Raw genomic sequence first — 10,034 nt, forward strand, 5'->3', positions numbered from 1 at the left:
AAAATGCTGTAAACTAAGAATGCTTTCAAAAATATAAATAATGATTGTTTATTTTTTATCAATTTACAAAATGCAAAGTGAGCAACCAAAAAAACATCTAAATCACATCAATATTTGGTGTTACTACCATTTGCCTTCAAACAAGCATCAATTCTTATAGGTAAACTTGCAAAAAGTCAGGGAACGTTGAGGATTGTAGACGCAGTGGTCGGCCAAGGAAACTTAGTGCAGCAGATGAAAAACACATACATTTATTTCCCTTCGAAATCGGAAGATGTCCAGCAGTGCCATCAGCTCAGAACTGGCAGAAACCAGAGGGACCCAGGTACACCCATCTACTGTCCGGAGAAGTCTAGCCAGAAGTGGTCTTCATGGAAGAGTTGCAGCCAAAAAGTCATACCTCCGACATAGAAACAAGGCCAAGCGACTCAACTATACTCGAAAACATAGGAACTGGGCTGCAGAAAAATGGCAGCAGAACTGCAACAAATTTGAAATATTTGGCTGTAGCATAAGACAGGTTGTTCGCTTAAGGGCTGTAGAGCGGTACAATAATGAGTGTCTGCAGGCAACAGTGAAGCATGGTGGAGGTTCCTTGCAAGTTTGGGGCTGCATTTCTGCAAATGGAGTTAGAGATTTGGTCAGGATTAATGGTGTCCTCAGTGCTGCGAAATACAGGCAGATACTTATCCATCATGCAATACCATCAGGGAGGCGTATGATTGGCCCCAAATTGATTCTGCAGTAGGACAATGATCCCAAACATACAGCCAAGGTCATTAAGAACAGAGCCCTGATCTCAGCATCATGGAGTCTGTCTGGGATAACATGAAGAGACAGAAGGATTTGAGGAAGCCTATATCCACAGAAGATCTGTGGTTAGTTCTCCAAGATGTTTGGAACAACCTACCAGCCGAGTTCCTTCAAAGACTTTGTGCAAGTCTACCTAGAAGAATTGATGCTGTCTTGAAGGCAAAGGGTGGTCACACCAAATATTGACTTGATTTAGATTTCTCTTCTGTTCATTCACTGCATTTTGTTAATTGATGAAAATAAACTATTAACACTTTCATTTTTGAAAGCATTCTTAGTTTACAGCATTTTTTCATACCTGCCTAAAACTATATATATATATATATATATATATATATATATATATATATGACTCATTGATGATGTACATTTGAAGGTGCAGACTGATGCTGTCATTGACAAGCCAGCCTGAGAACCTACAGAACACATGCAAAAAATAGATGTATTCCAATAACACGGTTTGAGTGCTCTGTGCGTTTGCTTTTAATGTTCACTGTGCAGAGATCAGAAACTTCCTCAGAGTTTCCATGGCTCTTTTAGGATCCTGCTGTCTTGTAATATACTCAAATAGTTTCTGGGCTTTTATTATATCTGTACACAAAGCCGTTATGCGTACATCCTAGTTCTGCTTCCAGCTTCTGCTTTTCTCTCAAGCACGATTCACCACGTCAGTCTAATGAGTACGCACACCAATAAACAGAAACACAGGGAAAACATATAATTAATTAGACACGCATAAAAAGGGTACAATTTTACTGTTCCTCAATAAAAATGTCCAAAAAAAATGTTTTTTTGATGAAGATGATGTGGTCTGCTTCATGATTGAACTTTAGCTGGACCAAGCCTCACACAACATCACTGTTTTTTTTATGTTATTACTGTAAAATACAGTGGGAACATTTACTGAGAGATGAGTGATGTTTAATTCCTGGGGAGGCTGTTGTGCACACATTACAACCTACAAAATTCTATTTCTGAATGTGGCCTGACTGCTTGGAGATAAATCTAAATGTTTCACAGAGCTGCGTTCCCTCAATTAGTCTCGCTATTCTCCATCATGAGCTGTCAAGGAATGTTTGTCTCATTACTGAACAATTGTTTAAGTTCCTGTCAAGATGACTGCTGTGTTCATACCAAAAGCCTGTTCATGATGCATCATTTCGGCTCAGGCAGGAACAGTAATCTGCTAAATTGAAGGCTTGACAGCTCAATGCTGTATGTCAACTTCTATTTTTCCTCACTTGCCTCATGAACGTTTTGATATGATGCGTTCAGAAGAATCTCGAGGGAACTCAAACATTCAAGCTGTACAAGCGCACAATTAAGTCAAAAGAGAAACAAATAAGAGACTTTAATCACCTCAGCTCTAGGAGTGTTTTCATGCACTCTTTTTTTTTTTTTTTTTGGAAAACAAATATGAGATTGAATAACGGTCCTTAATCACTTTAACAGGTTGTGCTACCAGTGGGGAGCTAACTCAAATTTCTGCAAACCCTGTCATTGCTCTCATTATTCAGAATTTTCAATTTGAACTAAATAGAAATCAAAGCAAAAGCAACCACAGGTTTTACAAATTAGAGCACAATTTTACTGGCAGTTAGTATGACTCATTTTGTCGCTGTGCTCTCCTGTTGTCAGTAATGAGGATGTTATTTGCCCTCCAACGTGGATGAAAGAATACAACTGAATAAATCTAACAGTAGTCCATGAAAGACAACTAGGAAGCGAAAACACAATTAGTTGTTCATTTTGATCCCGGCAGATCGGAAAGAGCATATTTAGAGGAGTTTGAATACTGGCCATAGTGTATGTACTGCAGACCACATTGAAAGGCAAAAGTCAAAATAAAACCACAGAGAAGTAGAAGTACTTACTGTATATAGAGCGTAAAAAGTAAAATAACAAAGTGGAGATTTTTCTCATTATGTAAACACTGCACACTTACAGTCCACATTTGTCTCCATTTGAAAATAGTGAAGGCTTCATTAAACAAAATTCAAATCCAAACAAACATTACTCTCCAGATATCCCCCCCCCCCCAAAGGTATACACAGAATATTTAACAAAAGAAACATATCTTTCTTTTTCAAGTCACATTTAAACCAGGGTGTATTTTTTGTTTTTCATATGTAAGCACATTTAAATCCTTGAATTCATCTCACTCATTTAAATGCACACACTCCCATTCCAACACAGCAATAAAAGGATGACTAAAGGACAACATGAGAGAATAACAAGTTTTTCTCAAATATATTTTTTGATGTTTATCTACACATATATGTAAACCTATATACATAAAATAAATATTGTCTGATGGGGAAAAGAAATTTAAATCAGAGCAGAATCCTGTAATCAGTAAAAATGCCCAGCAAGAGATGATAAACAAGATGATAAAAGTGGAAAAAAGGAACACATTATTAAGTGTTATATTAACAGATTGACATTTTTCTAATCATATTTGTGTACAAGCAGATTGTGATAACTTGCCAGGTTACATCTCATAATCCGGTTTATTGACTGGAAGCATACAAATGGGTGAGTTAACACTTTGTTTATATTTTCCCTCTTAAATCCTGAGAAAAACAACATTGCAACACACATTGCAAACGTAAGGATGCTCATTATAAAGTATTAACAGTTTCTTTAGAGGAACCATAGAAATGTGACAGAGGACAAGCTGAACCAAAAGCATCCCCAGCACTCTGGACAAAGACTGTCCTCTGCTAGTTTGGATGAATTGCAAGCTTTGTCTGCTGTAACAGTCTAGGTTTGTGCTTCTCAGTTGGGTAATGCTGTTGGGTCACAATCACACAGATCAATCCTGCAGGCTTGAAGCAATAGTTGAAAAATCAGATGAAAACCTACAGATTTAACAGGTTGGCTGTGCCAATTTGATAATGGAATTAGGTATGTTCACGAAAGAGATACAGACTTTTTAATGAGGTTTTAAGATGTTTAAAAAATATACTCAATAATTGCTTCTATAGATTAGATGCTTGTTTAATAAGTTGGTATTTAAAGGAAAAAATATATTTATTTAAAGCTGCACATATTTTAGAACATCCTCAATGTCTGTGTTTAAGGAAGGCTTAAACTTCGCCAATAAAAGGAAGAAATATTAAAGATTTCACCTACTGCATGTTTAAGTAGATCAACAGTCGTTTAAGTAGATCAAGGTCATTCATTTCTTGTTTGTGAGACAGCAACATGGACACAGACGACAGATGGAACTGTGAACAGAACAGATTGTGTAAACATGGAGAAAGACAGGATGACAGACAGACAAACACACAGGTACAATTAAAGACAGCACACTGCACGGAAAACAGAAATTAAAGTAGGAAGACAAGCTGCTGTGCTGAGATGGCTGAACTGCAGACAGAGATCACAGCAGAGTGAGAGAGAGTGAAAGTCTGGACGCCAAAGAACAAGAAGGAGGAGGCCATGTCATGAGAGAGTGGGTGAGCGAGAGACTGAAAGACTGAAACACAGTTCAGGCAATTGGATGAGGAAGTAGTGATGGTGAGTACATGGGTGTGGTTGCTTAGCAGTTAGCCCATCAGCCTTTCAGAAGTGACATACAGAGGAAAAAAGCACTGGATAATGAGGCCGTGGATGAATCTCTGGACTCAGGCACCTCACAGGATGGATACTAAGGTAAGCATAATAGCCTGGATGGATGACTAAATATCAGAGGGCTGTGGGGTGTTTTGGTGAGGCAGACTGAAAGGAGATTGATGGAGGATGACAGACAAGCGGATGAACAGACAGACGGAGAGTGAGCGAGAGTGCTCGATGTGACAACAGGCAAGCAGGTGAGGCTAGGGGAAGGGAAAGACGCCTGTATAGCCCAGGGGAAACAGGCCTCATCTTGACATATGCTCTGGAGTGAAATGAAGATTGGCATGACCTGCTAATCTGAGCTGTCACAGCTCATGATGGCCACAGACGCTCACCTGTCACACTGTTCCAAACCCGGAGGACGAGCTGCCACCAGAATAGGTCAAAGATCGAGATTCATTTTCTGCTGGGGGTGGATTCAAACCGAGCCACTTGCCTAGGCTTCCATCCGTCAGTCTACCTGCCTCTGCTGTGCCCGCTTGGCAGCTTTTGTTCTCAGAGTTGCTGTAAAATCATGCAATATTGGACAGCTTTTTGCCTACTTCTGTTTTTGTATAGTGTTGTTTCAAGCTAGGGGCAATATGTTTTGAGGGGGAGGAAAGGGTATGTTTTTCCACTGATTCAGAGAATGCTGCTCACCAGTGCAGGATTTCCATTATGCTTAAAGGAGTTGTTTTGACACATCCTCCAATGCCATTTTTTTAATTGGTGACAGTAGCAAACTTAAACAATGTGACAAAGTTTGATCAGCAGTGCCACAAAGTTCAACAGAAACGCGTGTGGGAGGATTGCATACACAATGTGCTGCCTCGATCACTCATTTTTGACAAATGAAAAAAAAAAAGTGGTTATGATATGTGTATCTTATGAAGTTTGGCATATGAAATAAGACTATGTTCTGCCATGCCGTGTGAGAAGTGTGGGAGAGGCGTGCTTTTACGAAGAAGGAGAAGTGGCCATGTGGTGCTAAACCTCAATGAGTGCAACTTCCTGCCTGGTAGATTTGTACAAAATGTTCAAGATTGAAGGCTCCCTCATTTCAATTCTTTAATTTGCCATTTTTCCAACTGTATCCCCATTGGTATTACTGTTTAACTGATTTTATTTTTACATTCTATTTCTATCTTTATTAATACATACTGTTTGTATATGTTTATACTTATATTGTTTATATTCTTTTTATCCTTATATTTAGAGAATGTGTGACATGCACCAACAACACCATGACAAATCCCTTGTATGTGTAAAAAACGTACTTGGCAATAAAGCCCATTCTGATTCTGATAGCTGTTGCTAAGAGAGACATGAATTAACACTATCTCTGTGTGCTAATGAGCAGCAATTTTGTCTGGATGTTGTGTATATGCTCCAATCTTCTGCAACAGATCTGGGGTCTGCATTTATATGACCTGTCTTCATCTATGGAGTCACCTGTAATATCTGAGGGGCTCTGGGTTACTTTGCACCATGCAGTTGAAAGAGAATTTTTTGAGACACCAGTCGAGACACAACTCAGTTTATAATTTCTGCATCATTATTTTTCCTCCCCCCCCATAATGTTTTATTTTTTTCAGATGTATTTGACTTCCTTGACCTTCTTCCTGCTCGTCATGTCAAAAGGTGAGTGTATGTAACTTTTGCTGAAAAGAAGCCACATTGGTCACAAATTGTGTTGTATTGCTCATGAGTTAAACATATTGTTCGAGGAGGAAGAATTTATTTCTTCTTTCAGTATTGTGTTGCTTTAATAAGCTGCAACTTTCAGGGGTAGGCTACACTAACAATATAGTATTAGTCATCTCTGTAAAATTGGGGGACTTTTAATTTTAAAATGTAAATTTAATTTTGGGAACTTATTAAGCAGTCCCCAGTAAGACCTGCAGACCCTATAAGTGCTGGGTAAATGCTCATATGCATGATGTCGTCAGGGTTACTTTCTCAGAGTAGTACTCCTCATTATGAGTAACCTGACCCAAATAGGTGGAGTTCTCCTTTAAATGCTGACAGATTTACATAAAGTCTTATTATATATTTAGGACTAAGATAATGTAATAACTTGTAAGAAGTATACATTATAATGTGCGTCCTAATGTGCTTGGAAGACTAAAGGTCCAGCTATCTTTGTCCAGATAAGGGATAAACTCACGTTAAACATCTTAGAACTGTAGATTACTTTAATATAAAAAGTTTACTAAACAAAATAAAGGTTTTTATCCACACACAACATATCTGACATCAAATATTAGAGTCAGCAATAAATCGTAACACTCTTAGTCATTTTCCCCGCATATGGGTTCATTAAAATAGTTGGAATCACAGCATTACCCCGAGAAAGTAGAGGTTTTGTAGAGCTTCAGCACTAATTGGAAGGTGCTGAGAGAGTAAACAGACAACGGCCTCACTGTGCCGCAGTGTCACACAACAATCCAGCCCTGTTGTAGCCAGAGGTTTGGTAAGAGCTACTTCTTTGTAACTGTGCCGCACTGCCCCACTCACAGGACTATTACTGTGACATACTCTCATACATTCTCAAGTCTGGCCTCTGCTAGGAATACATCACAGCATTGTTTGACAAAGTCACTGGGGGTAAACAACACTGCTCTTTGTTCTTCCTGTAAAGTTTACTGTAGCTATCGAGGCCTCGCTCTCAGGCTTCATATGACTTGTGTTTTTGGTGATTAAAATGTCTTTTTTTTTCCCCCCCGCAGTGTCAAGGGCTCAGACTCCCACAACTGTGGATCAAATGCAATCTGTGAGCAACATGGCAAACTCAACAATGCCCGCTGCTCTGACTCCCACTGGTACGGTAGCATACTCATGGCTATCCTGAGAAATGCCTCATCTGTCTGTCTGTCTTGATCATCAGGCGTTTCAGTTTCATGTAATTCAGTTGCTTTCTTGATGTGACAGGAAGAAGAGCGGAAAGCAGAGTCACCAGAGGTGCTGACTCCTCCCCGGAAAGTCTCCCTGCTGAACAAACCACAAGCAAACACATTAGCACCAGCAACCCTGTCTATGTCAACACCACCACATCAGAAATTAAGAATTCAACAGGTAGTGGTGTGTTATTAGTGCTGTTTACCTGAACACCAAAATTTCAATTCAACCTGATGTGATTCTTTTATGTTCCTGTCCCTTTAGCTCCCAATAAGGGAACAACAAAACCGCAAACAAAGCGCACCCCTCCTCCAGGTAACAATCTGCACCCTCTCCATCACATGTTTCAACACCCAGTTGGTAGAGCCATTGGCTGCTAGATAGGCCGTGAGCAATCCAGCAGGCTATAACAGCCGCTCACACCAATAGCAAAGGCTTACAGTAAGCTTTCTCACTTTAAAACTAATTATGAGGTAATAGAAAATGGTACACTCTCTGTCCTCGTTGAGATATACACAGGAGTATTTCTGCTTCATTTTACAGCACCAGGGAAAGGGAGAGAACTAGAGTGAGAGCGACAGAGAGAGAGCGCGGATATGCTTTAAAAAGTATCCGCCTACATTTCATATGAGAGCCATTCCAATGAAATATTCAGAAATTCAATAAAAATCGAGTTAAACATAGGAATGCACCTGGAATTTAATGAGAAGTAATTATGTATGGACTTGTATGGTAAAGATAAGGAGTCAATATACCAGAAAAAATATGGTCTGATATATGAAATTATGCATTAGCATTATAAAACCTGTGCATTATACACATTAGACGTTATTGATGTTAAATACAGAATAAAAAGGGGTCTAACAAACCCTAACTAAAATGTCAATGAAACTAATGTTTTTTTAATGTCTGTTTTTTTCAGGATCTACACTGACATCCTCCCCATCCAGTACTAAGAGACCCACCATAGTTGCCTGGGGTGATTAAAACTTCTACTACTTCATAGTTACCTTAAATGCCACAGGCGTTGCCGTTTTATTGTTATCTCATGGCAGATTGACAGTATCCCCATTCCCTGTCTTCCAAACAAAACCCATGGCGGAGTGGTAGAACAGAGCACCTCACTTCCTCTATTGCCTACAGATTAATGATTGATTGTACCTTATGCAAAAAGAGATAAGATATGTGTCCTCATGCTGTGCTGGCTTACCATAGATAGGATTTTGATACACCATCATCAGCATGTCAGTGGGGCCAGTAGATCTGTCATGTTATCTCTGAATGTTGTTCCCCGGTGATCCTCTCTCTTTTTTTTTCATCCTGTGTTCAACAGTCAAACTTAATTCAATATTTTTCTTTATGCTTTTACTTCTTCTAGATCGAACTTGGGATGAACATTTCACCTATGGTAAGAAGCTCCATTTGACTGTTATTTGTCTTATTACCTGTTGTGTCCACATGGTTAAGTGTTTGATTTCTGTTTTTGTGTTTTGTGTCTAGATTATGAGTCCCTGCGCTATGCTGGACTGACCATTGCAGCAGTACTTTTCATTGTGGGCATCATGGTTGTTGGCTGTAAGTATGACTCTGAAAGCCACTTTTGTTACCCCCTACAATTATAGTCAACTGCCCTTCTCACTCTTGAGCTTGTCTCTTAACTGTAGGTGGCAGGGTCTGTCGGCTGCCTAGCTGTCGCAAGAAGTCCTCTAAGTAAGAACTTACAGCTTTTTCTTTCATTTATTCTAGTGAATTTTCAAATTTTTGCAGTGTTTGAGAGGTGCATTATTAGCTCAAGTGCTGAAAAATTTAAGACAATGAAAGCTGATAGACAAAAGTGGTGTTTGACTAAATTACAGTCAATGTGCATGAAGGGTAGCCATGCTTATATTACGCTGTTGGGGAAACTGCAGTTGAATGAGTTAAGTAATTTATATATCACAGGCTACTGGGTGATATATGACAAACAATCTGCCACTTCATATATACAGTATATTCGCTCAACAGAATGCTGACTAAAATCTCTGTGATGATTAATAGATCAAAACGATTCTGATAAAGCTTTTTGTTGGGCGCCCACATTGTTTATTTTGCTTACGGTGGTAGCTATAATTCTGTTTGATAAATATAATTGATTGCTTAAATAGTGCTTGATTCTTTTAATGTTCTGCATGTTTATTTTCCAGAACATATCGAGTGGTCCAAGGATAAGGAGAGAGAGAGCATGCAGACATTGATAAAAGTACAGAGCTGCAAGAATCCAACCAGGAGTTCATCAAGGGAAAAACACTCAACCACAACCTGGCAGCATGTGTGTGAATCTGGACTGACTGACTGTATGCTGCTTGGTAACAGTGTCATATACTGTAGAAAAACACTGAATAAACATAGAAAACGTGAATCATTCTGACGAGTGGAAAAAACCTAGAACAATCACACGCTTCATCTTTGTCAAATGTCATTTTTATACTTGGCAAAACAGCACTAAAAAAAAAGTAAAGGGATTATTTAGTTTGGCAAATAATGAAGAGATGATTCATATTTTAAGAACACCTCCGGCCATGAAGCAGGCTTGTTTCTAATGACCTTTGTATCTTATAACTGATAACACAGCCATAGGCAGTGTCTCACAGCCAGGATTATTATTAAAGGTTATGAAGAATAACCCAGTAACATCCCATATTTGACAATCTTGCACAACAGTTATTTTCCATCTGGATCTGAAA

General features: G+C 38.9%; 1 protein-coding gene across 1 annotated transcript; it reads left to right on the forward strand.

Annotated features, from left to right (window-relative positions):
- The first annotated feature begins 4,144 nt into the window (after positions 1–4,144).
- On the forward strand, positions 4,145–9,751 carry fxyd5 (FXYD domain containing ion transport regulator 5). The gene is made up of 10 exons (XM_039806433.1): positions 4,145–4,470; positions 6,009–6,054; positions 7,143–7,235; positions 7,345–7,488; positions 7,576–7,626; positions 8,234–8,290; positions 8,690–8,719; positions 8,812–8,886; positions 8,976–9,021; positions 9,495–9,751. The coding sequence occupies exons 1-10, from the start codon at positions 4,417–4,419 to the stop codon at positions 9,517–9,519; spliced, it is 621 nt and encodes a 206-aa protein (XP_039662367.1). The 5' UTR covers positions 4,145–4,416; the 3' UTR covers positions 9,520–9,751.
- The last annotated feature ends 283 nt before the right edge of the window (positions 9,752–10,034 follow it).

Source organism: Perca fluviatilis, chromosome 7, assembly GCF_010015445.1.
Source record: "Perca fluviatilis chromosome 7, GENO_Pfluv_1.0, whole genome shotgun sequence".
NCBI classification, from domain to species: Eukaryota; Metazoa; Chordata; class Actinopteri; order Perciformes; family Percidae; genus Perca; species Perca fluviatilis.

Bases quoted from the DNA above. Each gene is read 5' to 3' on its own strand.
- fxyd5 (XM_039806433.1), top strand. From the start codon at position 4,417: ATGAGGCCGTGGATGAATCTCTGGACTCAGGCACCTCACAGGATGGAT. The intron at 6,055-7,142 runs GTGAGTGTATGT...TCCCCCCCGCAG, and splicing joins CCTGCTCGTCATGTCAAAAG to TGTCAAGGGCTCAGACTCCC. The intron at 8,887-8,975 runs GTAAGTATGACT...TCTTAACTGTAG, and splicing joins GGGCATCATGGTTGTTGGCT to GTGGCAGGGTCTGTCGGCTG.